Source organism: Cervus canadensis, chromosome 13 (assembly GCF_019320065.1).
Source record: "Cervus canadensis isolate Bull #8, Minnesota chromosome 13, ASM1932006v1, whole genome shotgun sequence".
In the NCBI taxonomy this organism is placed as follows: domain Eukaryota; kingdom Metazoa; phylum Chordata; class Mammalia; order Artiodactyla; family Cervidae; genus Cervus; species Cervus canadensis.
In genome coordinates this window covers 15981123-16008828 of record NC_057398.1, presented here as the reverse complement: position 1 = coordinate 16008828, position 27706 = coordinate 15981123, and the positions used below count along the sequence as shown (strand labels likewise).

The following is a 27706-nucleotide window of genomic DNA, read 5'->3' as shown; positions in this document are numbered from 1 at the left end:
CCAGTGGATCCAGTGGCATCCCAAAGCTGTGGTTCTTGTCTCTTCCAAGGGGTTGTACGTGGGATATGGTAGGGGGGGATCTTCACAGGCTGAGATCTTCAGGGACAGAGGCCAGGCCACAGCTGACTGGGCATGGCAAGTGACATCATTTATTTATTTATTTATTTTTATGTATTTATTTATTTGGCTGCATTGTATCTTAGTCACGGCACGTGGGAACTTCACTGTGTCATGTGGGAACTTTTTATTGCATTGTGCGGGCTTCTCTCTAGTTGTAGCATGAGGACTCCAGAGCTTGTAGGACCATCTACAGGGAAGGTGGACCACTGGATCTTCCTTGTAGGAAGGTCTTAACCACTGGACCACCAACGAAGTCTCCATTTCATCCTTTAAAGTGATCTTGAATTTTACGGTTTTATGTATAGCTGCTTCTAGTTTTGGAGAAGGCAGTGGCACCCCACTTCAGTACTCTTGCCTGGAAAATCCCATGGATGGAGGAGCCTGGTGGGCTGCAGTCCATGGGGTCGTGAAGAGTCGGACACGACTGAGCGACTTCACTTTCACTTTTCACTTTCATGCATTGGAGAAGGAAATGGCAACCCACTCCTGTGTTCTTGCCTGGAGAATCCCAGGGACGGCAGAGCCTGGTGGGCTGCCGTCCATGGGGTCGCACAGAGTCAGACACGACTGAAGCGACTTAGCAGCAGCGGCAGCAGCTTCTAGTTTTAGCTTCTTCAGGTGTGTCTCAATACGTTTTCTATTTAGAGTAAGAAACTGGAAAGGCACTTCCTTTGCTCACAGCTGGGATGTAGGACACTCGATCCTACTTTCTGCTGGAAGCTTCCTGGTCCAAATTCTTCTTACAATAACTGCTACCTCTCTTCATGGATACATCAAAATGATTGGGTTCCTAAAAGACCATTTAATTCACTGTTCTCACGTTAAGCACCACAATTTTAATTTACTATTTTCAAGTGGATTTTTTTTTCAGCAATGAATTTTGAAGAAATGTGCTATAAAATGCATTCCACACCTTTCCCGACATTGTAATGCACATGATTAAGATGGTCAGATAGCATCACCGACTCAACAGACATGAATTTAAGCAAACTCTGAGAGATAGTGAAGGACAGGGAAGCCTGGAGTGTTGTAGCCCATGGGGTTGCAAAGAGTTGGACATGACTTTAGTGACTCAACAACAACAACAATGTACACAAATTACTATGTTCTTTTGGCAAAACTAAGAGCTCAAATGGTGCCTGCCTGGTAAGCATGCACATACCTAAATGTGTATATCTTTGTGAAAGAATGTAGTGATAGCAAAAAAATCTGTAGCTAATCTCCTTGTACAAAAATATCTTGCTCATGAAAGCAATGAAAGGTTTAAAGAGGAAGAATCGTTAGGTAACTTTTTTTTAAGGAGCCAAAAAGCGCAAATGTAAACAATAGAAAAACCACGTTTAATGTATACTCCATAAAGCATTTCAGGGCAAATCAGAATTTCCTTTTAAACTTTTCTTTATTCAGAGTCCTCATACATGATTTCTTTCCTTTTCATCCTCACTGCTTCAGGGGTCACCTCTAGCTGTCATGGACTCGCTAATGTCCTTTAGTTCAGCCATTTCTTAAAGGGGCAGATGACACCTTTCACTGGGCCATGTACACTATGCTCATTAAGTAATAGTCAGATGTGCTTTCTGTATTGGGATGCTTTTCTTTGATGATCTCACGAAAAATAGAAATTCCTGCAGCAGTTGGCTCAGATAGTAAAGAATCTGTCTGTGATGCAGGAGACCTGGGTTCGATCCCTGGGTTAGGAAGATCCCCTGGAGAAGGGAATGGCTACCCACTCCATTATTCTTGCCTGGAGAATTCCATGGACAGAGGAACCTGGTGGGCTACAGTCCATGGGGTTGCAAAGAGTCGGATATGACTGAGCGATTAACACTTTCACTTTCACAGCAATTTCTGTGGTCAGAAGGCTGTAGGGTAACAAACGGTTGATGAACTTTCAGACAGAATCCTTACCGCAATCACTACTGATCACACCCTGTAGCTGACTCCTGCTGTCTTGGAGTCAAGCCCTTAAAGATACCATGTGTAAGAGAAGGGAATCTCTTCTGTATCCTTTGTGTCCTAACCTTCTCTTCCCTCTTAGCTTTGCTAGTCAGACAGAAATTGGCCTCCCCAACCTTCCTGTTCACTGAGACCTCTCCCCCTGTCCCCACTGTCTGCTGGGGCCCTGGTGGGGTGTTAGGGAAGACGTCTCCCTGGCCTAGTCCTCCCCGGCTGAGTCATCTATAACCTCCTGTGCCATTTCTAAGTCTAGATCACAATACAATGTGCTATGAACTTGTGATGAAAGTGGGTGACTCATTGTAAGCCCTAATCATTGAAAAGGAAAATGTGGTAAGCTGAGTTTCATTGGCTCTCAATGACCAGACCACTTAGAATCGAAAAGATTTGTCTGTACTCTATCATTCAAAATTTTCCATGGGATTTGAACACTGGCTACTGTTGGTCCTCTCAGAGCACTTCACGTTGCAGGCTTATTTGTACTGCTTGGGCATTTGCATGTTCTGGAAAACAAATGATCAGGCAGATTACAGCACCGGTGGTTCTGGCAGCGTTGGCCTAAAAGGAAGCTGTGAAAAATCTGAGGCAGAGAACTGAATTCAGTTAAAAAGCTCTTACAGAGGGAAGTGCCTTTTGGGTTTTCTTATTTTAATTAGAAAACGTATTGCAACATACCTGAAGAAGCTAAAACTAGAAGTCACATATAAAATCGTAAAATTCAAGATCACTTTAAAGGGTGAAATGGAGACTTCCTTGGTGGTCCAGAGGTTAAGAATTCACCTGCCAATGCAAGGGACGTGGGTTCAATCCCTGGTCAGGGAACTAAGGTCCCACGTGCCTCACGACACCTAAGCCCATTGTGTAGCAACTGCTGAGTTCTAGAGCCCTCATTTCACAACTAGAGAGGAGCCCGCACAACGTCAGGAAAGATCCTGCATGACACAATGCAGATCATGTGTGGTGCAACTATGACTCAATGCAGCCAAATAAATCAATAAATATCTTAAAATGAATAAATAAATGATGAAATGTTCAGATTTTGCTTGAAAGTATTTACCCAAACTGAGAAGCCTATGAAACCTTGGAAAGAAAAATCTCATATAGGAGATTTTAAACCTGGAAAATACGAGCATTTTCATTATCATCTTTTTAAAAATTATAATATAATAAAAATACTCATCTTGTCATCTTGAGTATCGTAGACACGAAGACTTTCAATTTTTGCAAATAGGATGATAGCTTCCAATGCCCTTGATACCAAACTGATAGATGTGTCAGGTTTCTTGCTTCAGACTTTGTAAGTAATGTGCATTTGGAGTATTTGTAGAAATAGTTTAAAAAATACTTTATAATAGATTGCTACTTAAAGGACACCTGCTTTAATTGTTTTTGTTCTAAAAATAGGCATTTACCAGCTTTTTAAAGTGAGTATACTATTCTCTCCTTTACTTTTATTCACCATTTCTATCTAGTTATTTATATTTGGACTTCTTGATGAAGACCCTCATTACAGCTGACTTCCCAGAGGTGATGATTGCTGTCTTTGAGCAGAAAAGAGTTGTCAGTACATGAGGCCAGTTCTTTGACTCAGAGGAAGGGGATGATATATAAATAATAATAAATTAAGATTGAATTTGTAGTGTAATTTCTTTGAACAAACAAAAGGGAGGAGAGTGGTTGGGATTGGTAGCCCCAACTCACATCTCCCCACTATGATGCTTTTCCTCTAAAGCAAGAATGTTAAGAAGCAGAGGAAGTAAAAACATAAAATGAAATATAAGTGAAATGAATGGGAGAGAGCTGAAATTAGGCTGGAAAAGTAGATAGGATTAGACAGTGCAAGTCTTTGTAATGTTTAGGAGTTCTGGTCTTTATCTAAAAATTTTTAAAAAGGCATCATAGAGTTAGAAACAGGGAGATATTGGTAAAATTTGTATTTGAAAAAGCTTTTCTGACTATACTGGGTGGAAGGAGGCAAGAGAATTTGCAGAGGATTCAGTTAGGAAGCTATGCCGGCAAGAGACGAGAGACCACTGGGATTTGGTCTCAAGTGGCTGTAATGGAGATAGACTTGGATGGGCTTGAGCTGTTTAGAGGATTATATTAATACAATTGGGCATTGACTAGAATATGGGCAAATGAGAAAGATGGAGACCCTATAAGGATAGCTCTCAGCTTCTGACTTGAAGGGATGACAAAGTTTGGTGGTGGTTGTTTTTTTATTTTTTTAATTGTGGTATAGCTGCTTCACAGCGTTGTGTTGATTTCTGCTGTACAAAAACTGACTCATCTCTGTGTGTACACATGTCCCCTCCGTCTCCGGCCTTCCTCTCACTGCCCCCAGCCCACCCCCTAGGTCATCACAGGGCGCTGAGCTGAGCTCCCCGGGCCATCAGCAGGCTCCCACTAGCCATCGGTTTTATGCACGATAGCGTGCATATGTCAGCCCCACTCTCCCAACTCATCTGATCCTCCCCATCCCCTCCACCCCGTCCACGTGGCCATTCTCTACATCTGCATCTCTATTCCTGCCCTGCAAATAGGTACCATTTTTCTAGATTCCACATATATGTGTGAATACACGATATTTGCTTTTCTAACTCACTTCACTCTGTATGACAGGCTCTAGGTCCATCTTGGTCTCTAAAAATGACCCGATATCATTCCTTTTTATGGCTGAGCAATATTCCCTTGTATATACGTACCACATCTTCTTTATTCATCTGTCAGTGGACATTTACATTGCTTCCTATGGAGAACAATATGGAAGTTCCTTAAAAAACTGAAAAATAGACCTACCATACGACCTAGCAGTCCCACTATTGGGCATATACCCTAAGAAAGCCATAATTCAAACAGACACATGCACCCCAAAGTTCATCGCAGCATTATTTATAAGTTTGGTTTGTATATGTTTTCTGTAAACAGCTTTTGAGACAACCAGTTGAAAATGTAAAGTGGATGGCTAGGCATGAGGATCTAATTGAGAATGAATTCTGGGCCAGGGAAGTATCTTGGTACGTCCACACCTGTTGTGGTTATTGAAGTCCTTGGCTTGGATGAGAGAGTTCTAGAGTTCTGTCGTGAGAGGCATGGAGGCTCAGGACTCAGACTTGAGAACCACCAACACTTAACGTTGGGGCAAGGAGAGGATCCCACAAAGACTTGAATGGGGAAAGGTGAGAAGCCAAGAGGAGCCTGGCAGTATGGCATCATAGTATCCAAGGGGAGAGAGTCTCAACAAGGAAGCAGAAGAAAAGATTCGATGTCTCAGAAAGGGAATGAGGGGCAGAAAATACAAGAAAGGACACATGAGGCACATGCCTGTCTCATCCTCTAAATTAGGAAGAGAATTAAGCACCATCCCTGAGCGGTTTCTATGTGGACTTATCCCCAGGAGATTCCAGGTCACTTGTTCTAAACTTGCTGTTGTTTAAGTGATTCAGTACTAGTGCTCTTAGCAGCTGAAATGGCAACAAGCGCAGTGAAGCTCTACGTAACAGGAGCCAGCACACACTGTCAGGTTCAAACATGACGCTCAGATTCCTAGCTCTGAGATAGTCCCACACAGGGGCCAAATACACTGCCTGTCAAGACTGCCTGATCGCGGCAAACTGATCTCATGGTCTCACACCTGCCTCACCCCTGCCCCTCCTTGCACGCAGTCCTAGGCATGTTGCCCTTTGCGATGGTAGCTTCAGGCTCACACGCAGAGGTCAGGCCATCCTGGTGCTGAAATGGTTCATCCAATGAAAGCTGCAACCTGGAAGTCTCATACGCTCCTTCCAGTAAAAGTATCATACGCTCCTTCCAGCAAAAGTATCACGCTCCTCTAGCAATTCTTGCTGTTCTCACCTCCCCTTAGTTTTTACTTTTTTTGGTACAAACATTAGCTTTTTTTTTTTTTTTAAACTGAATGCCTTATATGTAGACAATGAAAACTTTATGTATTAATGTTGAGGAAATTTCATGTTGGGTCCCTAGAGTCCTGGGAAATTTCTCCATGTTCCAGTTCTTGTTCAGCTTTTCTAGAATCAGACTGCCTTCCTTCTTTCCTTCCTCTGTCTGTTCTTCCATCCGTCCTTCCTTTCAGCCATCCTTTCCTCTAAGAGTCACAGTCGCAAGCCCTGTACTAAGTACGATGGGCTCTATCGACTGACAAAAGTACACACAACCTAAAAGTTGAGTTATGTTTTATTTGATGGAATCTTTTAGAACTTAGGCCCAGGAGGGAGCATCTCAAGTAACCCTGAGAGAGCTGCTCCCAGGAGGTGGGGTGGGTGGGAGGAGCAGGTATATAGAAATTTTCTAACAAAGGGCAGGTAGCCAGAATGTCAAGGTTTTTTGTTTGTTTGTTTGTTTTGTTTTGTTTGTAAACTAAAGAAAACCAGATATCCCAAGTTAAGGAATTTGGCACTTTTCTATGTATGGAAAGATGCGGGAGCCGGGACTCACTGAAACCATTCCTTTGATGTGCACCTCATCTGTCTGGGGCCAGAATCCCGTGTTTTCGCATCCCGAGCTCCCTTTCCTTAGGGCTCAGCGTAGGGAGTGACTGCAGCCTGATGGCTTCTAGATGACCGGTGTCCTTCCTGAGTTCCTTGAGTTCACTGGCTCACGTTGGAGGGCTGTAATCTCTGATGAATGACTGTGACCTGCTTGTTTACTGATATGGCAAGTAATATTCCTTTTCTCAGATACGAAAGTGAGAAATAGAGGAAGTTAGTCATGTACACGAATAGGGAAGACTCAGGATAGAAAGTGCTAAGTGCCATGAGAGAGACGGAGATGAAGACCTGTGGGCAATCAGAGAGAGAAGCTCTTAACCGGTTATCACTATGGACCAATGCCATCTAATTTTTGTTCCTAAGATTGCTCTTCTGCAGAGTGAGTTCAGAGAGGGTGGGAGCAGGTAGTGCCCAGGCAAAGGAAATAGCAAGCCTAAAGGCCTAAAGGGAAATAGCTTGTGCACCCCAGGATTAGTGCATGCCAGGGTCTATGTGTTGGAGTCCAATGAACAGGAGATAGAAAGAGGACCAAGGGTCAGTGTGGAGAAGTCAGCAGGGCCAGATCTAGAGGGTTTTGAAAGGAGCTCGGATTTAAAGTTTTGTTGTTACCGTTAGAGCACTAAAAAGCACAAGGCTCCATCATGCGAAGGTGGAAATTAGATCAGCTTGGTGAAAAGCAGAGCCGCATCTTTTATGTTTAGAACAATAGAAAGAGGACCTGCTTCTATACATATGGTCACAGGAATGCCAAGTTGTTGATCCGTTCTTGTAATTGCTTTCAACATTTCCTCTGGAGAATTTAAAATGAGGGCTTGATGTACTGCATGCAGCCCCTCATGCTGATTATTCCAAGACCTTGCCCCAGTACAACCCTAGGAAATATTTTCAGTTTCCTTTCATTCTCTGAAGGATACAGCTTGGAAACAGCCTTTGGCCCCAAGCTTCCTGTCCCAACCGGTTGGAGTTGTGTGTCTGAGTGAGGGTGGGAGTGTTAGGTGGGCCGGAGGCGGTCTGCACACCTTGCTGCATTGTTTGCAGATGGACCGTGCTTCCTGGCGGGGAGCCTGGGGGGTGGTGGGCGGATCAGCCTGCCTCTGGCTGCCCCGCGGGCTTTTCTAAGAAGTACCTTGAGGGTCAGCGATGGTGTGCTATTACAGTTATTATGATAATCAATGCTTAAGTGCCAAAGAAGCAGCATACGTCGCAGTCAGACACAATTACCACCCACGTTTTCCTAGACTGAAAGAAATACAAAAAGTCCTGAGTGGCAGGTTTGGTTTCTGAAGTGTTTATGCGGGGCTTGAGGTGAACTTGATGAATCTCCTTTCTTTAGCTTCTGGGGAGCATCCCTGCTGACAGGGCAAGGATTTAGGAGGGGTGGAGTGAGGGAATGGGGAGAGGATAGGACAAAACCTTGAAAAGATGTCCCTAATTTGGAAAGAGTACCATAGAAATGAATAGTCAAATAAGGGTAGTGGGTAGGACCTGGTTCCTGTGATACAGAATCAGTGAGACAGGGAGAAAGATTCTGCCACTCTTAATTCCTAGACCCTATAAGTCTTCAGGTCTGTTCAGGGTCCAAGTCTGATTTGTTTCTGTATTTTCTGATACAGTAATAGCTTGATGCCTAATCCTGGACCTATGCCTGTCCATGGTAGAATGAGGAAAACTGTGATAACATGATGTGTATGGGACAAAGGACATGTCCAGGATGTGTATGTGACAAAACCCAATATATATCAAATAAGTGTATATTTAATATCTTATTTGGAATTCTCCAGGCAGGAATGCTAGAGTGGATCGCCATTTCCTTCTCATCGCCATTTCCTTCTCCAGCAGGTCTTCCCAACCCAGGGAATGAACCAAGGTCTCCTGCATTGCAGGCAGATTCTTTACTGGCTGAGCCACCAGGGAAGCCCATATAAAACATTATGACTCCCATTATTGAAATCTTGCTGGCTCACAAAGCCCAGTGTCCGAGCACCAGGGCAGTGCCCCTGTTAGATGTGAAGTTATACTTACTAAATGATTGAAATAAATGTATGTCTTTTCCTCTAAGTCTCATGAAAACTCCATGAAGTCTTGGACATCTGTTGGTTTTTTTTTTTTTTTTTTAAATTTTATTTATGGCTGTGCAGGGTCTTCACTGTCGCATGTGGGCTTTCTCTAGTTGCAGTGAGCTGGGGCCACTCTTCATTTTGGTGCATGGGCTTCTCACTGCAGGAGCTTCTCTTGTTGCAGAGCACAGGCTCTAGGTGTGTGGGCTCAGTAGTTGTGTCTCATGGGCTTAGTTGCTCCACAACATGTGGGCTCTTCCAGGGCCAGGGATGGAACCCATGTCCCCTGCATTGTCAGGCAGATTCTTAACCACTGGACTACCAGGGTAGTCCCATCTGTTGGTTTTTATCTACCACTAAATCCCTGGAAACAGGGTCTGGCACATAGATGTTCAGTCTATATTTGTTGGATGAATGGACATGGAAAAATGATTCCCAATGGACCCAGGATATGTCCAAGATCCCCATCTTTATCCTTGTATCATTTGCTTTTGTGTCAAGGCTCCCTGATGGAAACTAGACAATATAGTTAAAAAATTTACAGCTGGCCCCAAATTTAGAAGAATAGCAAGTAGATTTTAAAACAAAAATTTAAAAAATTCTATAACAGATTTAAAGCTGAACAAGGCTAAACATAAAAAAGGAAGTATAATAAAAAAACATTTTTAGAGTTTCCTCTTGTTTTAAAATGTATTAAAGGTGTGTGTGCTCAGTCACGTCCGACTTTTTTCGGCCCCATGGACTATAGCCCGTTAGGCTCCTCTGTCCGTGGAATTCTCCGGGCAAGAATACTGGAGTGGGTTGCTATTTCCTCTACTCCAGGGAATCATTGAACCCATGTCTCCTGCGTTTCCTGCATTGGCAGGCGAATTCTTTACCACTGCGCCACCTGGGAAGCATACATAACCCTGGGCTTAAAGAGAAGCCCAACTGAGAGAGGAGGGTAGCTTACAATAGGTTTGCCGCAGAGTTCCTGAGTGGAGAGATGCTGCCTAAAGGCCTCCTGTACTGGAATTATATGAAGGCGTCTCCACTGAAGGCTGTGAATTTTAAAGGAAGAACATCAGTTCTTTCATAACAGAGCTTTAAAGCAGAAAGGACAGAAGGAAAGGGAAATGGTTAAAAAAAGATTATAACGGGGTTTTCTATTTTTAAAATAATGCTCTAAAAATACATCACTTCCTAATGAAATTAACTTCTACCAGCAAAAAATTTGTTTTGAATGAAAAAAGACACAGTGAGCGACTTCCCTGGTGGTCCGGGTAGCTAAGACTCCACGCTCCCAATGCAGCAGGGTATTGGTCAGGGAAGTAGATCTCACAAATGCAACTAGAAGTTTGAACGCTGCAGCCAAGATCTAAGATCCTGTAAGACCCGGCGCAGACAAATAAATAAACAAAATAGACATAAAATAAATACAAAAAAAGAAAACGGAGACCACACAGAAAGCAGAAAAGAAAAAAAAAAACAATGAGACGTTTGAAATTATTTCGAGATTGTTCCCAAAGGTCATCCAGGGCAGGGAGGGCACTGGCTCAGTGTGGGATCCAACTGGACAGCCTCACAAGGATCGTTGGCTGGTGGATTTAGCTCTTGTTCGTGCCTAATGAGCTGCTTGGCAGAAATTTCATAGCACATGACAGTGGTGTGGCACATCTGTTGGAGATCCAGAAAAATCCGTTACACAAACATTCGTTGGGAAAGATTTGGCTTGGCATCAGTTCTGTGAAAAAGCCCTGGGAGTTTGAACTGAATGCAAACTTCTTGGGCTGTGCATTTAGTGAAATGTTAGGCTCATCTGTGGAATTATAATATCTGGTCCTGCTGTAAGCTGAGCTGTTCAACCCGCACTTGAAGAGCTGTAATAAATTCTGGTCATTTAAAGAAAGGCAGTGAAAATGAGAGTTTGTTCCTAGGAGGGGAGTCCAGATGAATCTAGAAATCGTGACCTGGGAAATGGTTGAAAGTTCTAGAGGTAACAGGTCTTCAGCTTAACCTGAAGAAGAGAAGGCTAAAGATGAAGATGGTCCTATCTTCAGATACTCAAGGGCTTGGTTAATGCAGCACCTTGTAAATGTAAATGTGAGAAGTGTCTGATGAGTCAATAAATAGAGAAGAGAGTAGGTGTGTCTGTGTATGTGTTGTTGTTGTTTTCCACAGAAGAACAGAATGCATGATAAAATTGCAGGGACATCCCCGGTGGCTCAGTGGGTAAAAATCTGCTGCCAATGCAGGGGACATGAGTTCCATCCCTGGTCTGGGAAGATCCCACGTGCCTCGGGGCAACTAAGCCTGTGTGCCACAGCCTCTGAGCCCAGGCACCTAAAGCCTATGCCCTGCAACAAGAGAAGCCACCGCGATGAGAAGCCCACGCTCACTGCAATTAGAGAAAGTCTGTGCACAGCGAAGAAGACCCAGTGTAGCCAAAAATAAATAAAATATCAGATGAGTAAGAAAAGGAGGGAAACCAATGAAAAATTATACTTTAAAAAATAAAATTGCATAAAAATAATTTGTAACAATCAGAGCTGTCTCAGGAGGGATGGGACATCTTGCAGATTAGGAAGAACTGGAGAAGAGGCTGAATAACTCTCCATGAGGGAGTCATAGAAAGAATACCTATACACAGTAGCAGACCAGAGCCTTGAGATACAAGAATGACATAGAGAGGTGAGAGCATTGCAATTGGACAAACCCAGGAGCAGTTACACCTTTGCCACTTGGCTGTGTGAGCTTAGGTGAGACACCTACCCCCTCTACGCATTCATTTCTTCATCTGTTGAATGAGGATTATTAAACCCATGTTAAAGTGTTATTGCAAGAATTAACTGAGCTGCTGAATGTAAAGTCCCAGAAACAGACTGGTCTCTGGATAGAGGTTCTTGACTTTGCCCAGATTAGGGGCACCCACAGGAGTAAGAGAATGATTTTTAGAAGCTACTGCAAAGAAGTCCCTTATGAAGGTAGCAGCTATACTTAGTCACCTTTGCCACCTTTGTGCCGTCAGAGCTGACAAGGCCTGCACAGGCAGCTGCTCTGTACATGTTGGTACATTTGCTGACTTTTAAAATGAGTCCCCAGGGTAAGTCATGGCCCTGGACATTGCCAGAGACAAGTTCTCACTAGGGTTGCATGGCCAATAGAGACAGTGTCTCAGGGGGAAAGAAAGTGGGTTTTGGCAACAGACAGATTCAAATCCCAGCTTTCCACTGGCTCAAGTTACTTAACTTTTGTGAGCTGCATTTTTCTCATCTGAGGCAATACCTCTCTCCTGTGAGTGAGGGGTGAAATAGCATAGACCAAGGACTTGATCTTCTTTTCTCAGTGGGATCCTTTTGACAACCAGGGAGGTAGAAAACGCAGCCTACGTTTATAAAAGAAATAAGATTCAGAGAGTTGAAGTGATTGCTTGAGGAACTAGCAGAACTGGTACTTGATACCTTTCTTTTAACCCCAAGGCTCATCATCTTTTCCAGAGCGTGGCTGAAACATTTGTTGGGGGTCTGCTGTGTGCCAGGTACCACGCTAAGGATTTCCCCTGTTAACTCATTGGCTGTTCGGGTCCTGCATGGAGATGTTCGTCACCCCACGAGTCTCTTTGGAACATGCACAGTGTAAACTTTCCTAGACATCTGGGGAAAGTCCTTCCTAATGGGACTGTGGTTCCTTTTGACGCCTGGCTTTGGGAGAGACACTTATGGTACAGTGAGAAGGGAGGAAATACCTGTCCAGATAGTCATATTAGCTCCTCAAGCAAAGGGAACCCTCCTACATTGTTGGTGGGAGTGTAAATTGGTGCAGCCTCTATGGGAAACAGAATGGAGGTTCCTCAAAAAACTAAAGTTGCTATGTGATCCAACAATCCTGTTCCTGGGCATATACTGAGACAGAACTATAATTTAAAAAGACAGATGTACCCTATGTTCATGGCAGCACTGTTTACAGTAGTCAAGACATGGAAACAACCTAAATGTGCATCAGGAGATGAATGGATAAAGATGTGATACACACACACAATGGAATACCACTCAGCCTCAAAAAGAATGAAATAATGCCATTTGCAGCAACACAGATGGACCTACGATTATCGTGCTGAGTGAAGTCAATCAGAAAAAGACAAATAGCACATGATATCACTTATAAGTGGAGTCTAAAATATGGCACAAATGAGCTTATCTATGAAACAGAAACAGACTCACAGGCGTAGAGCACAGATTTGTGGGTGCCAAGGGGGCTGGGTCGGGGAGGGATGGATTGGGAGTTTCGGGTTAGCAGATGCAAACTATTACATATACAGTGGATAAACAGCAAGGTCCTACTCATGGCACAGGGGACTTATTCAATATCCTGTAACAAATCATAATAAAGGATATGAAGAAGAATATACGTATGTATAACTGAATCACTTTGCTGAACACCAGGAACCAATATAACACTGCAAATCAACTGCATTTCAATAAAGTAAATTAAAAAAAAATTAGCTCCTCAGCCTTGACCATCACTGGAGAGACAGATGCTATAGGTCTTGAACAGATCACACCTTCAGCTGTTTCACAGTCGTGCCAGAGCACACGTCGTGGTGGTCCTCAGGTCTTCTCCAGCCCATAGACTTGTACTGTGGGGTTTCATTCCTTGCAGATATTTAAATCAGGACTTTTCACATAAAAATATGTAATAATAGAGCTTTGGTTTGTCTTGAGGTGTCAGACAGTCTGGCAACCCTGACCTCACGTAGTTTTGTGTTCTCCAAGGCAACACTCCTCCTGCACCGCTTCCTTTAGGTAAACCGAGAACTCCCTCCATCATCCTGCCGCCAATTTCATCACATTACCTTTTGCCACTGAGCAGTTTAAACTAGTATGTAGTACCCCGGGCATCATTTTTATTAATAATAATAATAAAACACCTAGGAAGATTGCCCTGACTTGTTTTCCGCTGACGATGTCTTTTTTTTTCTTCCCCCCAACCCCTAGTCTGTGATTGCAATGGGAAGTCCCGGCAATGCATCTTTGATCAGGAGCTTCACAGACTGACAGGAAATGGATTCCGCTGCCTCCACTGCAGCGACAACACTGGTGGCATTCACTGTGAGAGGTGCAAGGAAGGATTTTACCGCCACAGGGAGAGAGACCGCTGTTTGCCCTGCAACTGCAACTCCAGAGGTAGCTGGATAAAATGGGGGGAATGGGGGGAGAGAATGGGGAGAGAGGGAGGGGGAGGGGAGAATGGGGAAGCAGGGAGGGAGGGGAAAAGAGAGAGAGAGCAGACCAAGAGGCAGATGTTCAGTTTTCTTGAACAGATGCTTCCCAGTTGGTCCGGTGGTTAAGACTCCACAGTACTCCCAATACATGGGCACAGGTTCGATCCCTGGACTAGGAACTAAGGTGCCCCATGGCACAGCAAAAGTAAACAAACAGAACAGAAAACTATATTGCAAAACTATATTCCTTTCAACATACAAACATATAATTCTAAAAATAAAGTTTATTTAAAAATTTCTAGAACAGTTAGGAATCTACTAGACACTGGTTTTTTTTTTTTTTCCCCCAGCAATGTCAATCTGAAAGGAAATACATTTTTCTTAAGGCTAGGTCGTAGGAACCAGCTGTGGTCTTCAGGGCACGTTAGTTGGAATTCCAGCCCTAAGAGAGGCACACGATGACTTTTCCCAGTAGATGACAGTCTTTGACCTGAAGAAGGAAATGACCACCCACAAAGAAGCTTGTATTCTTCCAGTGATAGTTCTTCATTTCCATAACTATCTCTTTGACCAGCCTCTCAAAAATAAGAGATTAGAAAGAAACAGTTCTGGTGCTGTGCTGGGTGCTGGCAAGATAAAGTGAGACTAATGGAAGAGACAGACACAGAATAGGTAGATTAGAATCCTTCACAGGGTTGTGAGCAAGAGAAGATAGAACAATAAATAAGAAGAACTAATAGGGTGGCTGGTTCATAGCAGAGCCTGTTTTTGTTGTTCTTGTGGTTTTAAGTGTATCACCCACTGCTGTATTCTCAGAACTATAGGTAGTTTATGTGTACACGGATGCACATGTCCTGCTGTAGTCATCATGAAAAGTGAAAGCGTTAGTCGCTCAGTCATGTCCGACCTTTTGCAACCCCATGGTCTGTGGCCCACCAGGCTCCTCTGTCCATGGGGATTCTCCAGGCAAGAATACTGGAGTGGATAGCCATTCCCTTCTCCAGGGACTCTTTCTAACCCAGAGATTGAACCGGGGTCTCCCTCTTTGAGACAGATTCTTTACCATCATAGCCATGGGCAGACAGTAAAGACAAGTTAGTAAATATAAAGAGGAAGAGAGAGAGAAATATTTAGGACTTAAAAAATTAAAAACAATTTTTTTTGGCCACACCATGTGGTACATGGAATCTTATTTCCTCAGCCAGGGATTGAACCAGTGCCCCCTGCATTGGAAGTGGGGAGTCCTAACCACTGACCACTAGAGAAGTCCCTAAAAGTTGGGACTTTTTAAAGCTACCTTATTTGTCTATTGTCTTCCTTGGCTTATCTATTTCTCTTTGCCAAAAAGTGTTTAATAGTATAATGTGATCAATGTTAATTTACCAAAAAGGTATAGCCTTATGACTCAGTATAGTTCTGTGGAGCCAATTCTTAACAGCAGTTGAAAAAATCTAAAAATGGGCAGGCTTTGGCCTAGCCATGACTTGCAAGTAGCGTGTGTCGGGGAGCCTTTGAAAACTGGGGTGACCCCATGGTGATACAGACCCATACACCAGAAATCATTCTCAGATTCACCAGACTTGCTGCTACCATATGGTTTGAGTCAGATTTGCTCAGTTTTGTGGCTTTGACTCAGCATCCAGAATCTTTGGGGTTTAGCAATTCTCCCTCTGAACCAAAGAAAAATTAAAAGAAAAATGATTTCACTTTAAAGGGCATTTAACCTCTCTGACAAGCCCGTATCCCCTTAGGTGATGCAGCTTTGCTGTGAGTCACTGGAGTTGGGTCATCCCAGCAAAATAATCAGCATGAATGTGATGAGAAATGTAATTGGCTCAGCTGGAAAGCCTGGCCTGAAGACAAGGCTATTAGTCTGGGAGTAGACAAGGAACCTGTGTCGTGAAGAGAGATGGTGAAGAGGCTTTACCATGCCATTGCTTCTTTTCCACTCTGTAGTTTGTTGCCACCCAGCAACAGTGAGCCCAGTTCTTTCTTTTCTTTGGGGAAATAGAGATCTCAGACTCAGGGTGAACAACCTAGTAGGAAGTGGTGGAGCCCAGGGATGATTTATGTCTTGTATGATATTCATAGTTAACATGAATTACACGCTTACTCTGTGCCAGGCACTTTTCTAAACACTTTCATCCACTAATTAATTTAATCTTCACAAATAACCCTATGAAGACGGTGCTATTATTTTCATTTTACAAATGAGGTATCAGAGGCTTAGAGAGGGAGGTGATGAAACTTGTTGAGGGCTGAATGGCACATCGGTGGTAGGGGCTGTTCCCACTATGTGCCATCTCTGGCTACCTGTTGGCTGCACAGGTCACAAAATCAGTAGCTAGAATTTAATTCTCCATGTGATCTCTCAGTTTCCCCATCAGCCAGAGGGTATTTTTCACTTTCAAAATAAAACTTCCCAAGGGAATTTGTTGTATATTCAATTTCAAACGCGGAAGAATTCATCTCACCAAAAGCTGCCATTGTATGCATGGCAAATGAAGCCAACAGCATTTATAAGCCCCAAAGTGGTCACAGATTTTGGATGTTACACCAGTTTCTTCTAAATATGCCAACTAAACTTATTTTTAGGTGATGATTGTAGAGGCTCAGCATCAGGGCTGAATTATCCTCAGTTCTTGTAACCCTGATAACCTTCTGTGATACTTTGAAATTCACTCTGTGTGTGTGTTTTCCTCGCCTGATACCTAAATTCTTGAGATCTGTACAGACTTTAATGATATTGGGTTTGTTCTCTTAATTTTATTTTTTTTTACATATGTATGAGCCAGGCAGTAGATAACTCAGACTATAACATTTGAGTTATTGTTTTGAAACATGTCTTAGATAATAATTTAATTATTATTAAATATAGTGATTGAATAATAATAATTCTATTTAAAAATGCAAGCATCTATATTTTTAAAGGATTCTCAAAAGGAAGCAAGCCCTCTTAGTTTAAATATTAGTCATTTCAGAATATGTTCCTGAGTCCTCTAACACATATAGACAGTACTACCTAAGTCCTGTAGTGCTTTTTGGGGACACACACTTGAAACAAGAAGCTGTTCTTCATCTATCCTTTAAACCCAGTTGTTCACAGTCCCTAAGAGTAGCTCATGATATAGGAATTGGTACAGGTGTTTTTATTTTAATGAGATACTTTGAAAACCCAGTGCTATTATTTTGGAAGTTTGGGAACATGAAATAAATCAGTCCTGTTTATAGTAAGAGCCTGTGTGTGTTTCCATGTCACCTTTGCAAGGCTTGAAGGAGGCCTAGAAGATACAAGCATAAACCACTTCTGTGAGCACTTACTATATGTGAGATGTTGAGTTGAGTTCAATTCAGTTCAGTTTCTCAGTCATGTCCGACTCTTTGAGACCGCATAGACTGCAACTCACCAGTCCTCCCTGTCCATCACCAACTCCCGGAGTTTACTCAAACTCATGTCATTGAGTCGGTGATGCCATCCAACCATGTCATCATCTGTCGTCCCCTTCTCCTCGTGCCTTCAATCTTTCCCAACATCAGGGTCTTTTCCAATGAGTCAGTTCTTTGCATCAGGTGGCCAAAGTATTGGAGTTTCAGCTTCAACATCAGTCCTTTAGGACTGATCTCCTTTAGGATGGACTGATTGGATCTCCTTGCAGTCCAAGGGACTCTAAAGAGTCTTCTCCAACACCACAGTTCAAAAGCATCAGTTCTTCAGCACTCATCTTTCTTTATAGTCCAACTCTCACATCCATACATGACTACTGGAAAAACCATAGCCTTGACTAGATGGACCTTTGTTGGCAAAGTAACGTCTCTGCTTTTTAGGCACTTCATATATTTTAGTTTGGGCTTCCCAGGTAGCTCAGTGGTAAAGAATTCACCTGCCAGTGCAGGAGACTCGAGTTTGATCCCTGGGTTGGGAAGATCCCCTGGAGAAGGAAATGGCAATCCTCTCCAGTGTTCTTACCTGGGAAATGCTATGGACAAAAGATCCTGGTGGGCTATAGACCATGGACTAGTAAAAGAGTTGCTTCTGAAAAGCTATTTTAGGGAGGGTTTTCTTAAATTAAAAACATAATTTTTATTAATTTGAATGGAGAAAAAAATGTGTTTCTGGGTCCCAGATTTACTCACTTATGTTAAAATAATTAAATTGTATAAATTTAATCAGGAATTTACCTTCTTAGCTCTGTCTGCTGTGTGTCTCTAAATGCCAACCCCAGTGGCCTCCCTCTCATCTTAAGTGCTCTCTTGTCTTAGATACTGAAAACTATTCCATGTTCTTCCTCCCTTAACCCTCCTTGGAATTCTCCTCCCTTGGCTTCCACTATTCTGAGACTTCTCCCCACTCCAATCACCCTTTCCCTTTGCTTAATCAGTGATATTCTATTTCTGCCTGAGGCGCCTTCCCCTCCTCTCTCTATCTGCTCCTGGTGTGAGCTGTCTGATCCTCTGAGTGCTCCCGATTATCCACAAATGGGTTTGATATCTTATCAGCTCTTAATTCACCAATAAATATGGTGAACTAATATATATAAAATGCTCATTTCAGTGTCTCACACATAGCAGGTGCTCAAAAAAGGTTGTGTATATTCTTATCACTGCGGGTCCTTTCAAGCCTTGCAAGGTTGACATGGAGGCTCTCACAGGCTCTAATTGTGTATGTAACTAGTTTATTTCATGTTCCACCTTTGGCTATAGACACAGAGCCAAACTCCTTTATTGATCTGACTTGTATCTATAAGTGAATTAAAAGTTCACAGACAAGTAAGAGATTAGGAGAAAGAAGGAGCAGCTGGTTAATGTTCTGTTGGCTTTATAGATTATGAATAGCCTGGTTATCACAGTTCAGATATAGGGATTATTTATAGTACTGCCAGCCTGAGGGAAATTATCAAGTAGGTGAACCACATTCTACCTCATCTTTTGGCTTCCTCCTCCTTTCACAATAGCCATATCCTCCTTCCCGAGTGTTAATTAATCCAACAGACATCTAGGACTCTGCTTCGGGCACTGGGAATTCAGCAGGGAACACAAGCTGAGGGAGTTATCAGTAAGCAGGGCTAGGGACTGAGGGAGCAGTGGGCTGAATATTATAGACATGAGAGACAGAGAAGGTTTCTCTAGAGAAGTTAATCAAGACTTAAGTGCTAAGAATGGGCCAACTAGGGTGTGTTCTCAGGATAGAACATTCCAGGCTGAAGAAGCAGCAGGTGCAAATGCCCTGAGGAGGGAAGCAATCAGCATATTCCAGGAACAGGGAGGGGAGCTAGGATGCTGGGCCTCAGTGAAGGAGCAAGAGATGAGGCAAGAGAGGTCGAGTCTTGTAGGTCATGGTACAGAGTTTGCCCTTCATTTCACTCATAGCAGGGACCCATCAGAAGACCTAGACCAAGACCAGTCATATGATTCAAACTCCATTGAAAAGGAGTACTTCTGCTTCTATAGAGAGAATGGAGTGTAGGGAGTCAAGGATGGAGATAGGGTCCAGGTGAGAGAAGGAGGAAGCTTGAACTGGGGGTGGTTGAAGGGGAGGCGGTAAGGGTGGCTGGATTCTAGGGTGGCACTCTTTTTTATCCTGAGCACCCCTCATCTTTCAGTAACAGTCTGCAAGGTCATTTTATAGAGCATGTCTATAAGCAATTAATTGTAGGAAAGTACTCTAGTGCCCCAAACCAGGTAAGATGCTCAGGGTCTTCACTCTTCACAAGAGGTGATGCTCCAAGGGTGAGAATTTCCACCACTCCAGGTGGAGATATTTTTGGTTAGAGGCTTTTTTGTACTCTTACAATCATACCGTATGAGCACTGACCCTTGAAAGATGCTGTTTGCCTGCCAGAGATAAGGGCGAAGGCGACTCACTTCTGCATCCTGTCTTTGTGGAGGCTCATGTGCTCATTCACAAATGTTGCTTAAGATCTCAAGGATTTGGCAAATGATTTAATGTTGAAACCAGAGCAGATATACAAATAATAGTGCTTTCAGGAGTCATTTCCATTTCTTTCCCTGAAGAAGCCATCCTTGGTTGTCAGAATTTTCCCTAGTGGGTAGATGCATATCCCGATGACGTGAAAGAATTGCCCAAGGCAGCAGGTCATGGTGACTCAGTTCAGTTCAGTTCAGTTGCTCACTTGTGTCGGACTGTTTGCGACCCCATGGACTGCAGCACGCCAGGCCTCCCTGTCCATCACCAACTCCTGGAGTTTACCCAAACTCATGTCCATCGAGTCGGTGATGCCATCCAACCATCTCATTCTCTGTCATCCCCTCTCCTCCTGCCTTCAATGTTTCCCAGCATCAGGGTCTTTTCAAATAAGTCAGCTCTTCACATCAGGTGGCCAGAGTATTGGAGTTTCAGCTTCAACATCAGTCCTTCTAATGAACACTCAGGACTGATCTCCTTTAGGAGATCATTACTTAGTATTTATTGAGCTCCCATATGGTGATGGTTGCCCTCTAATGTCATATGAATGAAATAGTTCCTTTTCTTCTTTCCTTCCCCCTCCTATAGGTTCTCTTAGCCCTCGATGTGACAACGCTGGATGGTGCAGCTGTAAGCCAGGTGTGACAGGGGACAGGTGTGACCGCTGTTTGCCAGGCTTCCACACCCTCACTGATGCTGGGTGCACCCAAGACCGGAAGCTCCAGTAAGTGCCTTCGCCACCACTGCTGGTTCCACGGTGACTAATGGTGATCGTATCAACACTAGGGACCACTTACATTTACTGAGTAACTGTTACTAAGTAACTGAGTATGGAAACACTATTTTAAAAAAAATGTTTATATATTTTTTGGCTGCACTGGGTCTTAGTTGTGGCATATGAGATCTTACTTCCCTGACCAGGGATCAAACCCAGGCCTCCTGCATTGGGAGCTTATAGTCTTAGCCACTGGACCCACCAGGGAAGTCTTTTGGGGACTTTGTATGGGTTATCTCATTTAACCCTCACAATAACCCTAAAAACTTTGGATTAGTTTTATACTTGTGTTAAAGATAAGAAACTTAAATCCTGAGAGGATAAACAAGGTGGCCAGTGTTGCTGGTGAGGGTGGACTTCATACTCAGGCTCAGAGTGTTGTCTGTGGAGGCTATGCTCATCACCCTGACAACTACCCCGCCTAGAGGTGAACTAGGGCGGAAGTTAAGAGTCCTTTAAGGTTTAACCTGGAACTTGTTTCAAATAAGCAGATTTAGAAAAGAACTTCCTGCATAATTTGAATCTCCTTTAGGTTGAAGCATTCTCTAGTCCTGCTCAACTTACTTTTCTGGAAAAAGTGAAGCGTACCTTATAAGTCACATGGCCAGCCTGCAGAGGTGCAGAGCCAGCAAGGTGCTGGGCTGACTTTGGTGAAGAGGAGCTTGGCAGCGAAGCCATGGGCCAGAAGGCTGCCCACAGAGAAACCACTTCCTCGTCACCCATGATTCCAGCCCCTTGTCCATGTGAGACCCACCGCCCGCCTTGCCTGCACCATCCGTGTTACCACCGTCCCAGGGTCTCTTCCCCTCCCAGACTTCCCTGACCCCTCCCAGGCCCCGTCTCCCTTGGTAATCCTTGTAAACTATGAAGTAGATGACATCATAGCTCTGCTCCAAACCTCCATTAACTCCATTCCCACCTAGAATGAGATCCAAACTTCCCATCTAGGCAGCTAGGGCCCTCCAAGCCCCTCTTGCCCTCTCTATTCACCACCTGAGGCTTCTGCCCCATTTCTCACCCCCTCCAAGGCTTCCTTTCCTTCTTCAAAGGAGCCGAGTATATGTGACCTTGGCCTTGGCCTGGAGTCCTCTTCCCTCCCACAGAGCCACACAGAGCTTCAGGGGTTCCATCCCCACCTTGTCCGTCTCCTCTCAGAGGCCGTCCGGACCAGGCCCCACCGCTCCGTGCTGACTCTTGTTTTACAGTCTCTTACTTTCTGTGTGTATCTGTCTGTCTCTCCCACTAGAATGGAAGCCTGGTTTTGGTTCTGTCATGTTCACTGCTGCGGGGAAGAGGCCCGTGAGCGTGTTCCAGCTCGGCTACAGCGGCAGATGTGCTTTCTTGCCATTGCTGTTCATGTGTCTGCCCTGCCTTGAGACTCCTAGAGAGCAGGACTGTTTCCTACTTCTTACTATCCCCAGTGCTTAGCAACCAGTAGATGCTGAATATGTGTTTCTCAGAGGGTCCAGATAATAGTGTGGACGGGCCAGGATAGGGAGGAGACCATGGCAACTGAAAGATGGAGATTGGGAAAGAAATCTTCAGGAAGCCCAATAGGACTTGGCACTGATTAGATGAGGAATGTGAAGGAGGAGGAGTCAGAGGCAGGTTTGGGCAGGATCTGACGGGGTCATGGGGCAGTCAGGAGGAGCAGGTCAGTAGGGAAGAGAACAAACTTGGTGTTAGATGCATGAGATAAATACATATGCTTATGGGGCAAGCTCGGTGATAGAGACCAGGGCTTTGGTTAGTCAGAGACCAGTCATCAGTCAATGTGCTCGTTTGCACAAGACAAGGAGATTGTGCCAAAATTAAATAATGAAAATACTGATTTTTTTCATTGAGGAAAGTCTTGCAACCAGAAAAAAAAAAATCAGCAAAACTAATAGCAATTTCACTCCTAGATATACATTTGAGAGATATGAAAACATATCTGCACAAAACTTGTATGCAAATGTTCACATGAATGTACACAAATTATCCACTATGAATAATTAGCGTTCTTCGTAATAGTTAAAAAGTGGAAACCTAAATGTGCATTCTGATGAGTGGATGAACAAAATGTAGTATATTCACATGATGGGATTTTATTCAGCCATGCAAAGAATGAACTACTGATACATGATACAGCATGGATGGATCTTGAAGACATACTAAGTGAAAGATGCAAAACACAAAAGGCCACACATCGTACAATTCTGTTTATAGGAAGCATTCAGAACAGGCAAATCTCCAGAGCCGAAAAGTTGGTTAGTGGTTGCCTAGGACTTGAGGGAAGGTGATGAGGGTGATTCCTAAAGGACACAAGCTTTCTATTTAGAGTGATAAAAATGTTCCAAAGTTGGTTGTGGAGCTCTTTGCACAACTCTGAGGATCAATTAAAACCCAATGAGTTGTATACTTTAAATAATGAATGGCATGGTATGAATTATATGTGAAATAGAAGTGTTACCAGACGAAAGAACTAAATGAACAAAAAGCAAATAGGTGGAGTCAACCGGGATGAAAGCAGACACCCCTGGATTAAACAATAGAGAAACAAATGATAAAAAAATTTTTAAGTCAACTGACGCAAACAGTCAACCAAACTAAACAGTTTCATGATGAGTTTGGTTTACATTCTGAGGCAAACCCCTGCTCTCTCTAGAAGTGGGTAGTAAACAGTTCTTGGACTGGCTGCCAGCCACGGACCACACTTTGAGTAGCACTAGTGCATGGACAGATGAATTCTTAAAGGGTCTGAGAGAGATTAGCATGGACAAGAATAGCTAAGAGAGGCCTCATTGAAGATGAAAGATTGACTCAAGTTGGTGACATTTGCTTCTGAGTGCCTGATCTTCATGTGTGTAGTTCAGAGCATTTGGAAACACTGCTCTAATTTTCTTTTTCTTCTTTCCAGAGACTCCAAGTGTGACTGTGATCCAGCCGGCATCTCGGGGCCCTGTGACTCGGGCCGCTGTGTCTGCAAGCCAGCTGTCACGGGAGAGCGCTGTGATAGGTCTGTGTGAACTGTGACCCTGTGGACACGGCAGGAGGTCCCCTGACAACCAGCATGAGTGTGGGTCATGGAAAAGGGACACTTGACCAATGTTGAGGACCTTCTTCCTGCTCCCTGGCCTCCAAAACTAGACCTTATTATTATTATTATTTTAATTTATCTTTTGGCCACACTGCATGGCATATGTGATTTTAGTTTCTTCGCCAGGGATGGAACTCAAACCTCCTATGTTGGAAGTACAGAGTCTTAACCACTGGGAAGTCCTGCAAAAACTAGGCTTTAAAAAAAAATACAAGCAAGGGACTTCCCTGGCAGTCCAGTGGTTAAGACTCCATGCTCCCAATTCAAAGGGTCTGGGTTCCACCCCTGGTCAGGAAACTAGATCCCACATGTCACACAGCTAAGAGTTTACATTGCCGCAATGAAGACGAAGATCCCACATGCCACAGCTAAGACCTGGTGCAGTCAAGTAAATAAATAAATATTTTTTAAAAAATGCAAGCAAGGCCCCAAATCTCAGTGGGCTGCAAGCTTTTGCTCTGGGTCCCTTCTCTGTGTATGCCGTGACAGGACCCTGGGGAGTCCCTGGCCAGCTGGCTCTCAGCCCCAGGTGCTCTGTACAGGGTCTGCAGGGATGAGGCCTCATGACTCAACTCAGTCCCAGGGAAGGCCTGGCCTAAGTAAACATGTTGGGAAAATCTTAGTCAGTGGAAATACTGCAGCGTATGGCCATAAATAACCATTGTGTGCAGACGAGGACCTGCCCAGGGATGGGATGGTGGTTATGTGCACACACACGAACCAGGGGAGGATGTCAGAGCCACGTTGGGGCAGGTGGTACAGTGAGGCCGATCCACCCCCAGTTGCTGCTGCAGGAAATTCCTTAGATACAAACTGAGCCTGGACTTAAAACTCTTCACTCCCCTGAGACTGTTGTAAGCAGAGGGCTGTGAAGTGGGCCCCAGAGGTAAAACCTTCCCCCGTATTTCCTTCAAAGAAAGCAAGCAGTTCTTTGGCATGTGGCCAATTGCTTATACCTGGGCAGAGGCAATGCCAGGTACATTCCTGGCTTGTGTTTTCAGCCAGTTCTTTGCTGCCGGGGTGGGGGTAGGGAAACATAGCTTAAGTGTTACAAGAGGAGTCACTTTCTGAAAACCTTTTAAATTTCAAAATAGAACAAAGAAATAGAAAGTCTCATAAAACAAATGTTGTCAGCCGCACTGATTATATGAAATTCAGTTCAGTTCAGTCACTCAGTCATGTCTGACTCTTTGCGACCCCATGGACTGCAGCACACCAGGCCTCCCTGTCCATCACCAACTCCCGGAGTTTACTCAAACTCATGTACATTGAGTCGGTGATGCCGTCCAACCATCTCATCCTCTTCATCCCCTTCTCTTCCCACCTTCAATCTTTCCCAGCATCAGGGTCTTTTCAAATGAGTCAACTCTTTGCATCAGGTGGCCAAAGTATTGGAGTTTCAGCTTCAGCATCTGTCCTTCCAATGAATATTCAGGACTGATTTCCTTTAGGATGGACTGGCTTGATCTCCTTGTGGTCCAAGGGACTCTCAACAGTCTTCTCCAACCCCACAGTTCCAAAGCATCAATTCTTTGGTGCTCAGCTTTCTTTAGAGTCCAACTCTCACATCCATACATGACTACTGGAAAAACCATAGCTTTGACTAGATGGACCTTTGCTGGCAAAGTAATGTCTCTGCTTTTTAATATGCTGTCTAGGTTGGTCATAACTTTTCTTCCAAGGAGTCTTAATTTCATGGCTGCAGTCACCATCTGCAGTGATTTTGGAGCCCCAAAAATAAAATCTGCCACTGTTTCCACTGTTTCCCCATCTATTTGCCGTGAAGTGATGGGACCAGATGCCATGATCTTAGTTTTCTGAATGTTGAGTTTTTAAGCCAACTTTTTCACTCTCCTCTTTCACTTTCATCAAGAGGCTCTTTAGTTCTTCTTCACTTTCTGCCATAAGGGTAGTGTCATCTGCATATCTGAGGTTATTGATATTTCTCCTGGCAATCTTGATTCCAGCTTGTGCTTCATCCAACCCAGCGTTTCTCATGATGTACTCTGCATATAAGTTAAATAAGCAAGGTGACAATATACAACCTTGACGTACTCCTTTCCCAATTTGAAACCAGTCTGTTGTTCCATGTCCAGTTCTAACTGTTGCTTCCTGACCTGCATACAGGTTTCTCAAGAGACAGGTCAGGTGGTCTGGTATTCCCATCTCTTTAAGAATTTTCCAGAGTTTGCTGTGGTCCACCCAGTCAAAGGCTTTGGCATAATCAATAAAGCAAAAGTAGATGTTTTTCTGGAACTCTCTTGCTTTTTTTTATGAAATTGGCCTTTGCTAAAAATGTGCCAGCCCCATAATATCCTCCCTCCTTCCTAGAAGTGACCACTATTCTTCATAATTTATCTCCCAAGTACATCCTTAAACACTGTGTGTTTAGTTTTGCTGATTCCCTTCCTGCCTTCCTTTATCATTCCTTCTCCACCCTTTCTCTGACTTATCTCTTCTTCCTTCCCTTCTCCCTCCCCCCTTCCTTCTTTCCTTGTTTTTTAATCTGTTTTAATCTGCAGGTTTCCTCCACAGAGACTATAATGAGTTTTTAAACCCTTGATCTATAGAGGGAAAAAGAGGTATTTATTTACTGCTATTCTCTGTAGCATCACAGCTAGTCTGCCTTTCTGATTTTGCTCAATAAAAGTGAAGTGAATGTGAAAGTTGCTCAGTCGTGTCCAGCTCTTTGAGACCCGTGGACTATGTGCATGGAATTCTCCAGGCCAGAATACTAGTTTGGGTAGCCTTTCCCTTCTCCAGGGGATCTTCCCAATCCAGGGATCGAACCCAGGTCTCCTGCATTGCAGGCAGATTCTTTACCAGCAGAGCCACCAGGGAAGCCCCTTTGTACATTGAACATATTCCCAAAGTATGGTCCAGTGGATAAGACCACATAATTTATCGGCAGATGTACCTTAATTTGAATCTTGCCTCAGTCACTTATAAGCTATATGACCTTGAACAAGTTTCTTGACTTCTCTGACCTTGGTCTCTTTGTCTAAGAAAATTGGAAATAACAATTCCTGTGTCATAGGGTTGAAGTGAGGATTAAACCAGGGAGCATATGTAAGGCGCCTGGAATATCGCAAGTGCTAAATAAATGATCATTGACACTACCATTATTTTATGTAGAAGGATGTTGTTAACTTGACTGGAGAAGAAAACAAATCCTTCTTGGCTTCCCCTGCCCTCTTCTCTATGACCCCAGCATCTGGTCTGGAAATTGTCTGCCAACTGTGGTCCTCAGAGGAGTCCCTGGAGGGCTTGAGCTCGGAGCAGAGGGGACACCAGCCTACAATTTGCTTTTCCAGGGGGCCTGTAGTCATTTTTCTTTGGCATAACCTCACCTGCTCCCTCCCCTGTGGGTCAGAGCCCAGGTCCAAGGGGCAGGTATGGTGGGCAATGCCAGGGACGGTGGTCCTGTTGAGGGGAGGGTCAGGACAGCTGAATGGGTACTGGGTCAGGAGCATTTGCCTGTCTTTTGCTGGCCCCCACTTCCCACCCTTTTGCCCCCTTTAAACACTTGCTCTAGGACTGGGCCAACTCTGCACAGCCCTACCTGACCCCTCCCCATCTTGCGCACTGAATTCCTTACCAAAGATAGGAAAAGTCACTGTTTCCAGACCATCATGCCCAATGAGTTGCTGCTCTGCTAGAGCAAAAGAGAGTGAATATTCTTCATGCTTTTTTAATGGAGGGCTGTGATTTTCCATCAGGAGGAGTGGGAGTGGTATATGCAACTGAGTATTTCTCACCTCTGGGAATTAATGGGCTGGGTGGGAAAGAAAGTAGAAATGATCAGTCACCGTATTCTCTGTGGGGATGAGAAATAACCTATAATATTGTCCCGATTTCTAAAACGCCCCTGCAGGTGCCAACCAGGTTACTATCACTTGGACGGGAGAAACCCTGAGGGCTGCACCCAGTGTTTTTGCTACGGGCATTCAGCCAGCTGCCAAAGCTCTGGAGACTACAGTGTCCATAAAATCATATCCACCTTCCATCAAGGTAAAGCATTCTGTTTTCTAGGTGTTTTGCTTTTATTTCCTGTTGTATAGGGCTTTGTGCTTATAGACTTCTGTCCG

At 43.9% G+C, this 27706-nt stretch overlaps 1 protein-coding gene across 2 annotated transcripts in view; it reads left to right on the top strand.

The window, feature by feature from the left end:
* LAMC2 (laminin subunit gamma 2) overlaps positions 1-27706 on the top strand; it is a 76702-nt gene that overhangs the window by 16084 nt on the left and 32912 nt on the right. For both annotated transcript variants that reach the window (XM_043485507.1, XM_043485508.1), the window contains exons 3-6: positions 13615-13803; positions 20353-20488; positions 23439-23537; positions 27493-27629. In XM_043485507.1, coding sequence (XP_043341442.1) covers positions 13615-13803; positions 20353-20488; positions 23439-23537; positions 27493-27629 — 561 coding nt within the window. The remainder of the gene's footprint in view (positions 1-13614; positions 13804-20352; positions 20489-23438; positions 23538-27492; positions 27630-27706) is intronic.